Raw genomic sequence first — 19406 nt, 5'->3', positions numbered from 1 at the left:
CAGCCCTTTACTTCTCAGCTGAGAGTATTTGAAGTCTTATATAATACTGAGATGAAAGCCCAGAAAATTCTGTACCAGGGACCTCATGCCACCAGCGTAATATTTTATGCATGTTTTCATTGGTTTTGGTTGTTTAAACTGAAAGTTGCCATTGGCATTTTATATGGCATTGTATACACACAAATACATCAGAATAAATATAAAAATCTTATTTCTTATAAAAATCATTCTTAGTATCTTCTTATAAAATCCCTATAGCTCTCATTAATTTTTTGTTTTTGTCCAAAGTCATCTAAATATATGAGTTTTTTTAAAAAAATAAAATAAAATCTGGAGTTAGGACGTTGTACCGAAATAATAATTCAGTCAATTTGAAGTTCATACGAACCTCCTATGGATTTCTGAATTAGATTCCCTTTTCTCTGTGAGAGTTGCCATGGTGCCGTTTTCTCTCTGTGTTTTTGTGGCCAGGTACAAAAAAGTATATTTGGTCAGCACAAGATTTCACAGTTGTTTTATTAGATATCCTCCTTTAAAAAAAATACAATGTCAAGTCAGATCTCACAGCCCATACAGCTACATCCCAAATAATCCCATTTTCTTCCCAAGACAGGAAAATAATAGCAGAAATGTTGACCTTTAATATATCAACCTATCCCTGATGGACCTAAATAGCTTATGATATATTTCAGAAGGATTTTTTCTTAGGAAAACATGGAAGGGAGGCAGTGGTGGGATTCAAATTTGTTTACTACCGGTTCTGTGGGCGTGGCTTGGTGGGCGTGGCAGGGGGAAGGATACTGTAAAAGCTCCAGTCAGAGGTGGTATTTGCCGGCTCTTCAAACTACTCAAAATTTCCTTTACCGGTTCTCCAGAACTGGTCAGAACCTGCTGAATGACACTTCTGAAGGGAGGGCAGTAAGACCTGGATAGTAGAAATTAGCACACTTGAATTAAGGGGTCCTTGGTGTTCCCTGAGCTTGGTTGTTATCTTGCAGCCATTTCATTACCCAACTAGGTAACATTATCAGCACTAATGAGGAATGGGATCTGATGAAATCATCTAATTTGGGTAATGTAACACCTGCAAGAAAACAATCAAGCTCAGAGAGCACCAAGGTCCTCTTATTTCAACCCCGAGCTACAAATATTCTCCTTTATTGATACACTTGAATATAAATGTTCCAGTTGTCTTAAATATTTTATTTCTGTACATGCATAGCTCTCCTTGTTCTGGGGTCAAAGTGCTTCTAGGTAAGTATCGTGGCATTCTGTATTGCAGCAATGTATTTACTGGGAGCAACTGAGGATTTACAAAATTACTGTCAGTTTTTCCAAGAAGAGTTTCCAAAATCTCATTTGGCCAAAAGAGTGGTTGAGAAATGAAAAACTGTGATTGATGTTTGAGAGTCTCCGGGCTTGCAAGTGGGATCTCATCGGGTAAAGGGTTACATTAAGTTGCATCTGAAGTTCTACCAAAGCTTTCTGGGAAGAAGAAAAGCTGCGCATCATAAATTTCCGTATTTTTCGGAAATGTAAAATCCAGCTGTTAAAATCCTTTTTGATCCTAGTCCTCTGACTACATTATGGAGTGAATTTTTCTCCAGGTCCTGCTGGTTTCACGCATCTAATCCTCTGTAGAAAAAGTGCCAAAGCTTGCTCTTCTCTTTGGCCAAATGCTGCAATTGACCAGCATTCAGTTTAGCTGTAAGTGCCAGCATTGTTCTGCTGGATATAAGCCGCTATTTCGTTCTTTAGAAAGACTTCCATTAAGGTTCGGATTTAATTTTGATAAAGACACATTAGAAAAATAGGCGAGAGAGGTAATTGCTTCTTACATGGAAATTGGAATTCAAGAAGTATGAGAGCGAAGAAGAGCTGCTGTCTTTTTAGCTTTCTCAGCAGGCGAGTTGAAACAAGGATTCTCTGTTCTTTTCAGCAAACTATTTTCTTTGCAAACTAGAAATCTATAAGGAAAAGAGGCAGAAAATACAAACTAACAGCATCTGTTATCCCTTTAACAGCATGATAAAGAAAATCCAAAAATCTTGGCAAAGAAAAAGCAGTTCTTTTCTTCATACACACATTGCATCCTTAACCCAATTTGCAAAATAGATTTGTTTGCGGCGGGGAGGGGCACTGTTAGCTGATAATTTGACTGGAATGCAGCAAAGTATATGTAGTGCAAATCCTAACCTCCTGCAATAAAGGTTTGGGCAGAAGGCTAAATGCAACTGAATTGGGATAGCTAGAGCTCAAGCTCAATAAACTATACAGAGAACTGAGATAACCATGAAAAAGCTAACATGCTGTAATTAAATGATTCCCAGGAGAGGGCCTGATATGGATTTCACTCACTGTTAGAGCTGAAGATTTTTTTTTTTCCCTAGAATAATAAAGGTACAGTTTGTACTGCTGTGTTATACAGTTTGTTCTTCAGACTGTTCCACTTTGAAAATTTAATTGGTACATTTTAAACTTGTTACATGAACATTGGAAAATGGGGGGAGGGGGAGAGCACTGGGCTGCTTCAGTTTGCTCACCTGTAAGAGTGAAATGTTGGAATGTGTAGCTCCGGAAAAGCAATATCAATGATAAGCATTTCTTGTTTAGTGACTGTTCATAAAAACATCTCTAATAAAGAAATCAATTTCTGACCGCTGTCCAAATGGGATCCTTGGCATGCTTTGATTTTGATTATTTTTTGCAGACATTTCATTACCCAACTAGGTAACATCATCCACGGCTGAAAGGAGTAGATTTGATCTCTTCATATACAAGTAGAGAAAGCAGAGAAAGAGGACAAACACTAATGATGTTGCCAGGGGTGGGATTCACATTTCTTAACGACTGGTTCTGTGGGTGTGGACTAATTTGTGGGTGTGGCTTGGTGGTCATGTGACTGGGTGGGGATGGGTTGCTGACTGGGTGTGGCTTGGTGGTCACGTGACTGGCTGGGCATGGCTTGTATGTAAATATTATAAATATTCATGTAAATATTTCATTTTTTATTTAAAAAGAACAACTTTTACCCCAAATCAGGCAAAGCAGGCAGGCAGATTGAGTTGCTTACAGAATCACAGATTCACTTAGAGATCTATCTTTCTGCAATCTGCTACTTGAGTCTGCACTGAAAAATAGAAGCTTCAGTCCTAAGGAAGCTTCAGCTCTGCTTTTAGATTAGCTAGAAAGCAAGAAATCCAACTATTTCCTGCTTTCTAGCTAATCTAAATCTCCCAGCACAGCAGAACAGCCAATGGTCAGGGGGAAAAACAAAAAATAGCAATTTAGCAGGCAAGTTGGATGGCACGCATGCCAGATAAGGAGTGAGTGGGCAGTGAGGGGCGGTGCGGGCCAGCCAGTGGTGCAATTTGCTGGTTCTCCGAACTGGGCAGAATCGTAACAACTGGTTTTATAGAACTGGTCAGAACAGGTGGAATCCCACCCCTGGATGTTACCTAATTGGGTAATGAAATATCTTCAAGCAAACAACCAAGCTCAGAGAGCACCAAAGACCTCTCGTTTCAACACTGAGCTACAGATATTATCATCTGTTGGTATTACATCTAAATTTCTGTGCCCGACAACAACACACAAAAGAGTGAGAGTAAAGCTCACTTTATCTGAATGAGATGACAGCAACCGGTGATGTTTGCATCACTGTCTGTCACAGGTGCATGTATCGATCATATTACTTAGCAACCATTTTGCTTCTGATTAAAGGAATGGATTGCAAGCACTAAATGAGGAGAGAGTGCACTTGAGAGCTCTGGTTGGATGTTTCCGTCAGTAAACATACCACTTTTAGAAATGCATCTGCTTCCTAACTCCACATTGCTACACTTTGACTAATAGTGCTAGATAAAACAGCATAAAAATTCACAGTAGTGACAGCTGAGAATGGAAGAGGAGAGGAGGGGAGGGGAGGGGGAGAAGGGAAGGGAAGAGAAGAGAAAGAGAAAGAGAAAGAGAAAGAGAAGAGAGAGTTTTAGAAGTTGGTTACTTCAGTTCATCAGAAATCACAGGCTAGGAAGGAAGGAAACGCAGGAGTCTCTGTATATGTGTATTGTTCCCAAATAAGCACAGAGAAGAGGCCCTTTGTATGAGTTGTATATGAACCTAAACCACACACAGGATGAAAACTCAGTTGGATAACATGACATAAAATTGTGGGTACCCTTTTGCACCCATGTCCGTGAAATGATTTTTCTTCTGCATCCCATTTCTGAGCAATGGGTTAATGCCGTGGCACAAAGGAACAGGCCTTCAAAACTCTGTACATTATGAGTCTAAAGCAAGGATGCCTATAATATCTTGAGAAAGAATGTGTAGTCCCATAATGCCTAAGGCTAGGCTCTAGGAGACCTTATAAACATACAACTGGTGGTATTTTTTTAATGTGACAGAAAGTAAGAACTCAAATAGGAGGTGAACATTTATATTAACTGTATTAGCAATAGCACTTAAACTTATGGTATATATCACTTCATGGTGCTTTACAGAACTCTCTGGGCAGTTTACAATGCCAACATATTGTCTCCAACAATCTGATCTTGGAAGGATAGAAGACTGAGTCAACCTTGAGCTGGTCAGGATCGAATTCCTGGCAGTGGGCAGAGTTAGCCTGCAATACTGCATTCTAACTACTGAGCCACCAGGGCTCTATATTAATGATATTACCATGAAATCCGTTTTAGTTTTTGCTATGCTCCTGTCCACCTCTTCGTTCTGGTCTCTTCTACTTTTTGGATGTGGCCTTTGGCACAAGACCCAATAGCTAGGGCCAGACTATGGTTAGAAAAAGCTGTATATTTGTGCTCTAAGAGCCAAGTCTAAGGCATATAATCCACTGAGGCTCAGAAAATGACAGTCCTTATGGGTAAAAAAAAGTCTCTAATTCTTGTTTTAGAAAACATAAATAAGTGGTGGTTCTTTCTGCTCTTTTGTTTTTTTTTCTCCCATGTCATTTCCTTTCTCTAGTTCTTTGGAGAAAGAGAAAGGGGGTATGGAGATGAGAGAGCCAGATTTGAGGGGAAGATAAATTAACTGGAAATGAATGCCGCCACCACCCCTAAAATTGAGTGGGTGGCGTGGCATCACACAGTATCTTATCCAGGGTGAAAACAAGCATTACTTAATCAATTTAATCATATGCTTATTAATTTTAATATCTTGCTTTGTTATCCTTAATATTTTTATATTAGGGGATCAAGAAAAGTTATTTCTCCCATCTGCAATCTTCCCCAATCTCGATATCCTCCGGAAATGGGACTTTAAAATCCCAGAATTCTCAGCGATGGCAATGCTAAATGGGAATTCTGAGAGTTGAAGTCCAGATTGTAGCAGCAGAATACGGTGGAAGAAAATGCTACCTTAACCATTCTTAGGTCCCTGATTGATTATTAAATTTCCACAAGCCTTAAGATGGTAAATCCAACTGTAGATTACCCACAAATAGCAATTAAATTCATGCTTTGAAGACATCCAGATGGAGAAGCTTAACCTATTGTGATCCTAGTTATTGATGTTGAATGAACCTCATTCTTTATATTTCTTTTGGATTGCTCTGTTTAAAATTTTATTTTTTAAAAAAATAAAATCTGATATTTAATAAGAAAAAGGATATATGTCAGTTGTAAATATTTCTAATTGGTGAATGCAGTTACATTAAACAGAAAGAGCAATGGGACTGAGCACCTAATTGAAGCCTTCTGGGTGGTTATGGACAAAATAGCTCAGCCGTTCACCGCTGTTTCTGTTGCTCTTATACTTTCCCATTTCAGTTTGTAGATTCTTGCCTCTGAGTTTTCAGACTATAAATGGTTCTTCCACCACCACCACCCCAAAGAGCCAGTCAGATGTGTTCAGCCAAGCCACCTTATTTAAACATACAAAATAATAGGGATTCAGGCCATCAGGCCCCCAGTCATACTGTATTTAAGTTGAACTGTTCCCTAGTATTAAAAGCAGGATTGAAATCAAGGCACTTTTGACACCTACACAAAGCATAAATGGTAACAATAAGCACAAAAGCCATTTTTGAGCATGGTGTTAAGTCTGCTTAGAAATCAGTTCTATAATGGAACAGATAATGAAAGCTTAATTGCAACAATTCTCCCAGGTCTCTTAACATATATAACAACCTATTTGACTGTTTTTGCCACAATGATGCTGATCTTTTAACATCCTTTCTAAGAAATGCTTGGCTTACCTGTAACTAGAATTCACATGGGGTTTTTTTTTTGGCACACCTCAAGGAGGATTATAATAAACATTTTAAATCCTGACATAAGCCTACTTGGGTTAATGAAATGGTGGGGGCACGGGGCTAGACATTTTGTATGTGTGTGAGAAATATTTAGCATTTTAAAAATGCCAACTGGAATGCAAATATTTCTGGTAGCTGTATGAGAAGCCAGTCAATGACCCTTGGCCTTTGTGAACAAGTAGATGCACTTTGTTGCTGAGGGCATAATGAAACTGCTTTCTCTTAATCACAGTTCAAGATCACAGCTGTGTGCCCATTGATATGCTGAACCCTGGTACTGGACTGTGGATAACCAATCAAATGACCATTTCTTTAATCATTCAAAAGTATTGTTTACCTACTGACCCAAGAAGGGGTCAACTTTAGTTGGCGATGCGAGCAGATAATAGGAAAATATAATTAGGCTGCCTTTGATTTGATGAAATGAGAAAAAATACTTGAAAATAGTCCAAATGTGCTACATATAAATGCTGTTAGTATTTTTTTTTAACTTGTCTATAGGACTGAAGAAAATAAAATCAGCACATTCTACTAAGCAGTGAGATATACAGAGAAAGAGAGAGATTCTTTTAGAACTTGGTTAAACACATGTTTAGGGATTAAGAAGACCCATATGTTGTGCGTGGACCCTGGGTCGTATAGGGAGAGCTTTCTTGAATGTAATAAACTTTTTATGTTCTATCAAAAGAGAACTGATGAAGAGGAATATCATGTGAAAAATGTTTTGGAAATGGATTTGACTCTATATATCAGGGCTCCCCAAACTTGGCAACTTTAAGACTTGTGGACTTCAACTCTCAGAATTGTCCAGGCAGCATAGCTGGCGAGAATTCTGGGAATTGAAGTCCACAAGTCTTAAAGTTGCCAAGTTTGGAAACCTCTGCTATATATCAATGTGGCAAGACTTCTTTGCATTCCCCTGGAACTAGGATACCATCTACAAGCAAGCTTTGATCCCATAACAAAATTTCAAAAGCTAGTTGAGTATAACTGGCCATCTCCATAATCATAAACCCTGCATACTAAAACTACAGTCTATCTGTCTCCCCATTACCTCTGCAAATATCCCCAGTGATGTGAGTAACCCATCACAATTTTGAAACTGAATCTATGCATTAAGAACAAGGAAAATCTTCAGAAGGAACTAGCATTCAATATGTTTTTTTAGTGGTTAGCATGCCCCCTTCAAACTCTGTGTGGTGCTTAGGTGTGTATTCCAGTTAAATAAATCATGCTTCCCTTATTTACGCACACTGCTAACAATGGTTAATGAACTGCACTGATTGGGTTCACATACCATAAAGGTAAAGGTTCCACTTGCACATATGTACTAGTTGTTCCCGACTCTAGGGGGCGGTGCTCATTTCCATTTCAAAGCCGAAGAGCCAGTTCTAGCCAAAGACGTCTCTGTGGTAAAGTGGCCGGCATGACTAAACACCAAAGGTGCGGGGAATATTGTTACCTTTCCACCAAAGGTGGTCCCTATTTTTCTACTTGCATTTTTTTTACATGCTTTCAAACTGTTAGGACAAGTAACGGGAGCTCACCCCATTATGCGGTATTAGGGATTTGAACCACTGAACTGTCGACCTTTCTGATCAACAAGCTCAGCATCTTAGCCACTGAGTCACCGCATCCCTTTCACATGCCATATTAAATGCTAATTTCAAAGCACATTGTGCCTTGGCATAATTTGTAAACCTGGCTCGCCAGTCCAGAAACAATAATGCCTATCTCCAAAGAGCAGTGATTGCATCACTGGGTTGTTCTTGTTTTTTCTTTTTATTTTTTTGGAGGGGGGCCTGGATGGGAACTGTTATTTCTGCCCCTTTCAAGAAATCCTTTTTCTTATCTCAGGACGTTCTCCTACTGGTGTACAGGTGCACCATCACAGCTTGAAGGTATCTTTTCATTACCAAAGAATAGTTACTAAAAGCTTTATGTGCTTCTGGGCACTGCAGAAATAAAAGAACCATGACATTGAGTGACTAGCACAGAATGCCTTCTATACGTAACTGTGCAAACGTCCTCGGTATTCAGCTTTGTTGATACAGGGAGCCAAAGGTGAAGTAGGAAAACCTTTCAAATAATTCAGCCAAAAGTATCAGTAGGCTTTCTTCATAGCTGACTGAAAAATAACTCTGCTGGTAGGAGACTGTATTTAATAAAAAAGTCAGCCTTATTTTAAAAGAGACTCCAGAGAGAAATATATTTCTCAAGAGTAGTTCTGCTTTGGTTACACCTGTGTTCTGAGAATAAAAGTTATAGTAGTATGGTTCCTTCTGAAGCAGAGCTTTATCTTCTCTACCAAGGAATTTACTTCCTAAAACTTTTAGATTCTTTTTTGATCATTTGAGGGATCAACCAATCATAATTTGGTTGATAAGTATAAGTATAAATCATAAGTATTTCCTATGCCTCCAGGCTTGAAATCTTGGGCTTGGACAATCCGGAACTGTACCGCCTGCGGTCTGATCTAAGCATAGTTCACAAAATTGTCTGCTATAGCATCTTGCCCATCAATGACTTCTTCAGCTTCAATCATAATAATACACAGGCAAACAACCAATACAAACTCAAGGTAAACTGCTCCAAACTCGATTGCAGAAAATACAACGTCAGTTATCTGACTCTGTTGTTACAGCCTCAACCCCTCACAGCTTCAACCTCAAACTGTCTACGGTGGACTTCACCCCATTCTTAAGAGGTCTTTAAAGGGGGCTTGCATAAGTGCATCCACGTGCCTACCATCCCTGTCTTACTGTTCCCATTTATCTGTATTTATTTCCTTTGTTTATGTTTATGTTCATACCTATACTTGTTATCTTGTACATGTTTGACAAATAAATCAATAAATAAATTTAATGGTATAAGTATTTTTCTTCTGTGAGCTCTCACATCTTCATGTATATAATTATTTCATGTCCTATTATGAAACTAATCGTGAATGTATTTCCAGGTAGTTTCATTTTCATTTAAGGTTACCTAAATTTCTTGTCCTACTATATTCTACTTTTGGGGTGTTGGAAGTTACGATTCTCCTCTCTTTTAGGAAAACAGCCCCCATCCTTTCTCAAGTAGCCAGCTTACTTTTCACAACAAAGGAAGGAGAAAATTACAGGCATGAGCTGCAGAGAAAAAAACCCTACAAACTAGCTAAGATCCTTTCCCATAGAAATCAAATAGATGGCAAGCTATAAAAAAACTTGTGAAAAGCAAACCAAAGGCCATGGCAGGAAGGAACCATGATAGCAAACAAGCAACTACAAAGGATCAGGACCATAAAACCAAGATCCCAGGAAAAGATCCTAATCTCAAAGAGACAGGAATTCAACACACACAAATCAAAGACTTCACTTACAAATCAAAGAATCTGAAATGTATAAAAGAGAGGTTTTCCTACTCACTTATTAGATTAATCTTAGGAATGCTGTGAGATTTCTTATCTGCCTTCCTATTAATAAACTGATTCTGACTTTCAACACAGCTGACCAAATCATTTTGCATTTCTCCCAGCCGGGAAATTTGAATCCACAAAAGGAAAGAACTTTGCCTATTCCTTAAAGGGCAAGGCTTCTTTTTTCCTTTCCTCGGGGATATGTTGAGTACTGATTACATACTGCAGGATAATTATAGGAAGAAAAAGTGTTAACGTTTTTTGTGCCTCTGAATGTTTAAAAAAAATATCCTAAAGGGGGATTCTTAATACAGTTCCAAAAACATGCATTCTGCTTTTCTTTAGTTTCTCTAATTCTCTAATTAAGAGTGATAACATTGCGAAGTCAAAAGAAGGACATTTATGAGAATCAGTAAGAATCAGAATCAGTAAGATGTTGATCTGAACATTTTGAAATATATGTATTACTATTAGCAGTATATCTACCTATTTCTGATTATAAGGATTTTTAGAAAATTAATGATATTTCTCAAGCCAAATGCAGTCTAGCTTTAAATTATGAACTGGTAAGGTTGGATATAATGTGCTTTTTCTTTATATTTCTATATATTCTTTTGTTTGATAAGCAGTTTTTAAAAGTACATCTCTCACATTTTTATCCTGCTTTCCCTTTTATCTAACCAGTAAATCTGTATGTAGACTAGACTGAACATGAATTTTCTAGATCAATGGGATTTGAATCCAAATTGTGTTATGGTAGTACAGGTACACTGCTCAAAATACAACGGTCTTCTACATTACGGTCTTCTACCATAACACAATTTGGATTCGAATCCCATTGATCTAGAAAATTCATGTTCAGTCTAGTCTACATACAGATTTACTGGTTAGATAAAAGGGAAAGCAGGATAAAAATGTGAGAGATGTACTTTCATGAGCAGTGTAATGACATCTTTTGATCTCTCCTTCACATTAAGAACACTCTAGAAGTGTAGAGTTCTGAGTTACGATGGTTTCTAAATTGCTTGTTCCTTCCTGTTCCTGCTAAGAGAAAAAGCTCAACACAGCTGTAGTACATTAAAGAGGAACCCAAGATTACTAAAATTGGCACCTGCTTATCTATAATTACCAGATTTTTTTTTCATTTTCATCCCAGGTGTTGTCAATTTGCATGATGAACAAGTGTACCATCCAGCTAAGTTCAGGCAAGTGATGCCATGTAAACAAGTCATGAGTTTTGTGTACCAAGCATGAATAATCGACCTCTTAGCCCATGATCTGATGCAAAATAGGGACAAAAAAACCCTCTGATATTGCCCCTTGTGCTTTGACATCAACCTGGTGTTGTGTGTGTATGTGGCTGTCTTAAGGTTTCTCTATGTTCCTTTGGGGCTCCTGGAAAGTTTATTATCATCTTGCTAGATATGTTATGCTTTTGTTTTTTGGTTGAAATGGCTCTGCTAAATAATAAAGCTTAACATCTTTTTACTTGTGTGTTATTGTCTCCTGAGTCTCAAAGAACCAATTGTCTGGTATTTGGCTATTGCCTGACACTTGGCAATATACTTGCTTACAATGCAACACTATCTGCTGTGTAATACAGAAATGTTTTTTTGCTTTGATTTTATTTTAGTCTCATTACACAGTAAATTCATTGTGAGGAGTGAAAGTAATGCGGAACAAAGATGATGGAGATTTTTTTTTAACTGTTTGAGAATCTACCACAATTGTGTTGTACTAGCAATGTAAGTTTACTTTAGCTTATTTTTGGAGGGGTGGGGTGGGGGAATTGTGGTATTAGAAGATCCTCTGAAGGAGAGAGGAAAACATATTTTCATGAATATTTTGGCCTAGAAGTTACTCTAAGCCTTCAAAGAAAGTTTGCTTACATCTTATAAGATTTAAATCAGGATTAAAATATTAAGTGTTTCATAAAATTACTAGTATAAAGTAGTGCTATAGGCCCTTTTTATTACTAAGAAGAAAATATGAGCTTTCACACAATTTGTGGTTTCTAGAAACTTGTTTTCTCTCATTTCTGTGTTGGATGAGCTTGCTTATGCTTACCTTAAATAACCAGACCTGCAGGCAACTCCCCTGAAGTTCTGAATGCTTTAATCAATAACATATTTTATTCACATTTTTGAAAGCTTTTTACGGAGATTTCAGCACTGACAAGCTTTTTAAGCTTTACGATATGTACCTGCTTTCCTTATTTATCTCTTCTGACGGTTCATAATAAACAATTGTTTACCATCTAGTCTTGTGATCTGAAGTGTGAGGGTTTTTTTTTTTTGTTTAGTCCCTTCAGTTCTTTTAGATCAATGGAAAGTAAGAGCAAAAGATTGCCATTGGCTCCCTCAGCAGGAGTTTGGCAGACTTTCAAATAAATAAAACAGGAGAATCAAGTTTTCCTCCCTTTTGCCTGCCTGAGAGTGTGTTGTGGCTGCTATAAAACCGTGGAGAATCCTTTGCAAGCTGTTCCATCAAAGAGAAGAGGTGCTGGAAGAGTTGTTGTTCTGTACTACGCAACATTTTCCGGCACTTCACTGAAAAAAAAAGAAAAGAAAAGAAAAACAGGCAATAGTAGAACAGTAAAAAGAAATGCTGAAATGATTTCTTCTACAGTACGGTATTAAAACACAGTGTCAAAATATCCGCAGACCCCATGAAATGTTACTTCTGGTAGAAGAAAAAGTAAAACTACCGGTGATGTAGCTACTGCAACAAAACACCAAGCAATAAGGGCCGAAGTGTAGAACCATCGATTTTCTGAGTGGATCTGTGTGAACGAAACACCTTTTTAAAAAATAAATAAATAAAATGAAAGGCAGTTGGTACTGCATGAAGGCATTTTATACCATGTAAACATTTTAAAAGAGGTTGTTTTAAAGCCAAGGTACAACCCGTGAAAAACATCTTTTTTCCACAGCCCATCCTGTCTGTGGTAAAAATGGACCTTGGAATAGACTAAAAAAAGAAAAAAAATCATCCAGATTCATCTGGTACCAAGTCATTCTGAATATAGGCAGTCCTCGCTTTATGGCCCAAAATTTCCATTGCTAAGCAAGACAGTTTTTAAGTGAGTTTTGTCCCTTTTATGATCTTTCTTCTTAATAACCTTTTGGTTATTAAATGAATCACTGCAGTTGTTAAATGAGTAACATGGTTGTTAAGTGGATCTGGCTTCCCCATTGACTTTGTTTGTCAGAAGTAACTATGTAAATATGAGTTGGTTACCAAGCATCTGAATTTTGATCTTGTGAATTTTGATCTTGTGATGCTGCAATGGTTGTGAGTGTGAAAAATGGTGATAAGTCACTTTTTTCAGCACAGATGTAATGGTCACTAAATGAATGGTTGTAACTCAAGGACTACCTGTATTGAAAATGCCAACTAATGCTTTTGTCCAGACTTTTGGACTTCAACTCCCAGAATTCCTCCACCAGCATTCTGGGAATTGAAGTCCATAAGTCTTGAACTTGACAAGTTTGGAGACCGATGTTTATGACTAATAGCAATAGCAACTTAGACTTATATACCATTCCACAGTGCTTTACAGGCCTCTCTAAGCAGTTTTATATTGCCCCTAACAATCTGAGTCCTCATTTTACCAACCTTGGAAGGATGGAAGACTGAGTCAACCTTGAGCTGGTCAGGATCGAACTGCTGAACTGCAGGCAGCCAGCAGTCACAAGTAGCCTGTAGTACTGCATTCTAACCACTGCGCCACCACAGTTTCAGCCACTAAAACTGAAACTACACAAGACCTGTGTAATAAGAGAAAAAAGCTCCACAATAGATACGATACTCCTTGCAGCCACAACCCCAATCTCGTTTCTGCTTTTCCTATTACATCATTTGAGGCTGGGGTCTAATTTCTCCTCTCCCACTGTATATCAGCACCATCGTATTATAAAATGGAGAAAAAGTAGAACGAAGTATGAGGTTTTAGTCAAACCCTGAAGTTTGCCAGTTTAATAAGCATTGTATATCTTCCTAAAAAGAGATTGGATGTTGGGGCTTTGGTGTACATAGAACAGGATGTTCAATGTTGCTTATGCTAAAATCCCATTCACGGGTATTATGGAGAGTCAACTGACTTTGCTTCCTAATGTGCTCCTATTCAGGAAAAATAGCTGAAACTTCACACCACCGCTATCACAAGAACTCCCCCTTTATTTTATTATTTAAACTAATGTGCTTCTGCTTTCTGCTTTGTTTCCTTGTTTCTTTTTCCCCCTCTTTTGTGAAACCATCTTGTTTAAGATAGGCATCCTGCTCCATGCGCTCTTTCTGCTATGTGATGAGCATGGCATATATCAACACTAACAACATATATTTTGGGTACATCTGAACAGGATTGTCTGGTCACAGATATCATACAGTTAGCTTTTTTAAAAAAATAATAAGTGTGATAAAACCATGATCTTGAAAAACATTTCCCTATCCTTGTGGTTTTTGCTATTAAGAAAAAGGTCGTTGTTCTATAACTAAAAATAACTCTTCATATTTTAGGTCCAAGTATTATGTTTCTTCTTCTTATAATGTGATAGTGTTACGCTTATTTTATTCTATTCTATTCTGGGAATAATTATCTCAGTATTCTTTGGACGTTAGTGGCACTTGCTGATATTGTTGCAGCATTTGATACTTATTACATTTACTGAGAAATACAATACATACAAAATGAAAATATGATCGTCCTACTAGAAGGGTATTCTATGTTCCAATAAATCTTACTACCTCCCTAATTCTCCATGTATCTATTTTTATTAAAATGTGGAAAGTAGAGGGGAAAAGAATCCACAAACAGGGATATCATGTATCTTAGTTGCCTACTTTATAATATTTATATGCCACCCACCTCTTTACATGTTTCAAAGGTTCTATTCATGCATCATTTCATATTAGAAAGGCACCCCCTTTGAAAAGTATCCCTGATTGTGTGTGTTGCTAGAATTCTTCCTAGTTGCTTGTATATATATGATCTACTGCTTCAAGCTGGTAAATATTTTTGCTGTTTTACAGATAGCCAGTTGACTCCGAAGGACAATGCTAGCTTTCTCCAGACTATGATTCATACAGAGATGTCCTTGGGGTCCATACCAAACGTAATGTTCATTGAACCATAGTGGTGTAGGTTTTTAGACATATATATATATATTTGATACTTTTAATATTTGTTTGAAGACTTTGTAACCATATTAGATTGGGGTAGAAGAATATAAAATCCTAACACATATATAGATGTAAATCTATAGTGTGTGTAGTTGATACACATTGCCATTACACATTAAAGAATGTGTAGTAGACATAAAGTAGGGATGTCTTCATCTGATGTACTACAAAGTAGGAAGAACATTTTTGGGACAGGGACAATAAGTAGAAAAAGCTAAGACAAATTCACATTAAGAGATGCTAAGCCAGTGTTTTAAGAATACAGCACATCAAAATTGAGAATAAGGACTAGAACTCAGGAAAAAAAGGGGATAAACACTGTGGAGAAAACACGGGAAGAAGAAGAGAGCTTTTCTAGGAACTGCAAACGTGAGTAAAAATGGGTTGGAAATAAACAATCAAATGTTGTTTCAAAATTGAGTCAAAATCTAAGGTTCTTTGTTTTTTGCAGGATCCAATCTAGGTCACTTCTCTCTGCAGAATGTGTGATTCTGGTGAGTGAGAAGTTCCTTGAAGAGGGGCTCTAGAAAGAATCCAAAAGCTCAGAAGACTAAACCTCTGATCCCCCATGAGTGACCCACTTTGGATCCTACAACATTAACCTGGAACCAGTGGTGCTATTCTATGGGTTTGGCCTGGTTCTGGTATGCTGGTAGCACCAAAGATCAGCTGGCAGAGAACCAGTTCGCTCAAAGTCTCTGCTGTTGGGCCCACCCGTCCGCCCCTGCTCCCAAGTCCTTTTTAACCCCTCAGCTGTTTGGCGCAGCAGAGCAGATTGCTGTGCTAAACAGCTGAGAGGTACAGTAGCTTAGCTTTTACTGTTTTAATGTGTGCAAAGTGTGCATTTGGTGCACGCATGTGCACACAAGTCACACAAGTTTCAGGATCCCACCCCTGCAGCCATGCCCACCAAGCCATGCCTACAGAACCAGTGATGAATCTTTTGAATCCCATCACTGCCTGGAACATGTATATTGGTCTTCATTTGTTTTGTTTTTTCATTGCTTTGTAAAAATAGTATAATTACTGGATTACTGATAGATCTGGTTTATCAAGATCTATCAGTAATATCCAGTAATCCATGGATATTAGTATAGTATAATTACTTGATTACTGATAAAAAAATTGCTCTCTATTGCCTATGTTTTGTAGAATCGGTAATAAGTACCAGCCTGCTTTCATGGGAAACAAGTTCAATTATTTATTTTTAAGTTTACCAGATTTCATTAATCAGGATACACATCTACATCATTAAATCAAGGGTCTGTACTCTATAATCTAATCTAAACTAAACCAAATAAAATAGAGGCTCCTGAAAACGGTTTGGGATCTGAACTTGATGAATTACATGGAACTGTCTGTGGAACAAAATCTATTTTGGTGACTTGAAAATTGTTCTGTTTCCTTGGTGTATTTACTTCAATAAGAAAAAGCAGTGAAAAGAGATCTGGGTACTTTGCCATGTGTCTTATGATGCATTATTGTCCTTTTAAGATATCTGTAGGTTTGGATAATATCCTTGATAATTGCATCCATGGGAATGCTGAAACAGAGACAAATATCTAGCTATTTGTCTTTGCTGTGTTTTGCTGTAGGTCAAAGAGCTCTCTTGATTAAGAACATTTTCAACAAGTAATGGATCTTGTGATAGTTGCACTAGGTGGGTATGCACTTCTGAGACACAGAGAAAACAAATTTGGATGCTAATGTAAAAAGAAATAATGTTTTAAACAGAGTCAAATGTAATTGCATTTATTTGTACACAATCTGTGCCAAGCCAATTTTGACTCTGGTGTGATATTTAAAGCATAATTTGGTCTGATCATGATTTTCTTCATCAATTATTTTGTCTATTTCTATCCCTCCTAGCATATTGAGAGTAGTCCCTATAGGCAATCAAGTATTCACTCTCTCAAGAGCAGGGGTCTCAAACTCAATTTACCTGGGGGCCGCTGGAGGCAGAGTCTGGGTGAGGCTGGGCCGCATAAGGGATTCCACAAAAAACGTTGTTAAAAAAATATCCTCAAATGTCATCAACAGTTAATGATTTCTCCAATACATGAACTGTCCTGAACACATGAATGGAACATTGAATGAAGATCATGAACAGTTCCTCAGAACATGGCTTCTCCAGCTTACTCCTTGCTACCAGAGACTTGACAACGCTTCCTCTCACATATCTGAGCCACATTTGGCTTGAGAGAGGAGGCACTTGAGACCCTCAGTATGGCTTGAAGATGATCATCAGTAAGTCTGGACCTGTACTTGGACTTGTTAAAGTTCAGGGCGGAGAAGAAGCCACGACGAGGAACGGCAGGCAGGACTTCCTTCAGGGGTCCATTCCCCCTGCAGGCCGCACTAATATTATACTTTTATATCATGGTGGGGGCCACAGGATATCATCCTGCGGGCCGCAATTGGCCCGTGGGCCACCAGTTTGAGACCCCTGCTCAAGAGATATGATTTAACTCAGGAGGACAGATTTGTGGAAGTTATGAGTACTGTACGATGGAATAGCTGTATGCTTGTGCTTTTTTTTTTTTTTCTCTCTCTCCATACTTTATAATTAGTTAGCTGGAGCTGGGGCTTTCTGAAGAAAACAAGATCTCCAATAAGAAAAAAAATAAACCTATAGGATTAGAAAGGACAAAATAGGTGCAATGGTTTCATAAAAATATTAAATAAAGCAAATATGTATCAGTATCAGTGTTGCTCTTAAACAGGCAGATCATCGTCCCATTCAATCCTAACAATCTGTTCACATGCTTCACATACACTTAAGGAACAGTTGCAGGAATTGGATATGTTTAATTTAATGAAAAGAAGGATTAGGGGTGACATGATAGCAGTGTTCCAATGTCTAAGGGGCTGGCACAAAAAAGAGGGGGAAATCAATCAATTCACCTGAGGGCAGGACAAGAAGCAATGGCTGGAATGTAATCAAAGGAGAGAACCAACCTAGAACTAAGGAGAAATTTACTGACAATGAGAACAATTAATCCGTGGAATAACTTGCCTCCAGAAGTTGTGGCTGCTCCATCACTGGAGGTTTTAAAGAAGTGATTGGACAGCCATTTATCTGAAATGGTGTAGGGTCTCCTGCTTGAGTAGAGGTTGGATTAAAAGACCTCCAAGGTTTCTTCCAACTCTGTTATTTGGTTATTCTGACAAAAATATCCAGAATGTGAGCAAACAAATTTAAGCTGGGAAAGGGCTACGAAGGCATACAGGATCCACACGGAGTGTAAAACACAGTGTTAAACGAGAACTCTACTCCTGCCTTTCTTGGATTTCAAAGGAAAACAGTTTAAAACACTGAGGGAGATTGTGCTGTTAAGCTGGTGCTGCAATTAAAAGGCTGTAAGCTACAGAAACATTTTCAGGGTGGCACACGTTAAACCTTTCTGAAGTGGTGGTTTGATTTTTAATTTTATGCTCTTGGCAGGCAGGCAGGGTCCTTAATAGAATGGAGGCCGGTGGGGAAATGTTTCAAAGCGGCAAGGATCTTATCATAGTGCAATTAAGGAATAACTATTAAGAAACAGAAATAACTGAGGAAACAAATAGGAGTTAGTAATGAAATTTTCCCATTTCCGGCCTATAATGAAGCCGCAAGAAGAAGAAAAAAAGAGGATTTTTATTTTTCTCTAGCTGCATTGAAAAGATCAGCAGTTTTGATAATATATAGATCTGTCATTTCAGTCTAATTTTCATGATTTTATATATTTAGTCAGCAAAGAGACAAATCAGTCATATTTCTTCATTAAGCAGGGCTTTCTTTTTTAAAAAAAATTGTGAAGGCGGCCCAACTTGGAAAATCATCAGCTGAAATAAGCTCATTTTGTATGATTTATCTTGGCCAGATTCAGAGCTGTAACAAATTAAACTGACCAGCATATAATCTTATTAAAGTAGCTCTTTGCTCTCAGTGTAAAACTTTTTTATATATAACCATCCTTCTTATCCAAACTGTTGCCTTTTAATGAAGTAGACCACAATCCATGAAAGCTCACATATCAATCATGGGTGGGATTCTACAGGTTCGCACCTATTCACTAGAACCGGTTGTTAACATTCTAAGCAGTTTGGAGAACCAGTTGTTAGAAGAAATGACTGGCCTAATCCTGTAAGAAAGGCAGGAAGGAAACATTCTGGTGTTGCTTACAGAAACTGCCTCTCCGTTAAGACTTATTACGTTCTTGGCAAGACTAGACTTCCTGTCTCAGGAACTTCTCTGGAGTTATTTTCCCCTCCTTTGCTGGTACTTTGCTTGTGTGGAGTGACCATTCAAAGTTACAATGGCACTGAGAAAAGTGACTTATGACCATTTTTCACACTTACGACTGTTGCAGCATCTCCACAGTCATGAGAGGCTAGGCAAGGAGATGCGTGCCTCGATGTGAGTGATGTTGAGTTGGCCACACCCAACCAGCCATATGACCCCCAAGCCACACCCACCAACTAAGCCATGCCCATAGAACCGGTTGTTAAAAATTTGAATCCCACCCTTGATATCAATATAAAAGTTTAAATATGCCACAAGACTTTTTCTTTTTCTGG

At 38.0% G+C, this 19406-nt stretch overlaps 2 protein-coding genes across 2 annotated transcripts in view; one reads left to right on the top strand and one right to left on the bottom strand.

Moving 5' to 3' along the window:
* The window catches only part of GPR39 (G protein-coupled receptor 39), a 173887-nt gene that overhangs the window by 117950 nt on the left and 36531 nt on the right, over positions 1–19406 (top strand). The window lies entirely within an intron of this gene.
* Positions 11764–19406, bottom strand: part of LYPD1 (LY6/PLAUR domain containing 1) — a 70100-nt gene continuing 62457 nt past the window's right edge. Inside the window, exon 3 of the mRNA XM_087920339.1 lies at positions 11764–12214. Within this exon, the coding sequence (XP_087776465.1) occupies positions 12048–12214 (167 nt within the window). The 3' untranslated portion in view covers positions 11764–12047. The remainder of the gene's footprint in view (positions 12215–19406) is intronic.

The sequence above is a fragment of the Pseudonaja textilis genome, chromosome 1 (assembly GCF_049901715.1).
Source record: "Pseudonaja textilis isolate UNSWEBS1 chromosome 1, rPseTex1.2, whole genome shotgun sequence".
Classification (NCBI taxonomy): domain Eukaryota; kingdom Metazoa; phylum Chordata; class Lepidosauria; order Squamata; family Elapidae; genus Pseudonaja; species Pseudonaja textilis.
This window is presented reverse-complemented; position numbering and strand designations above follow the sequence as displayed.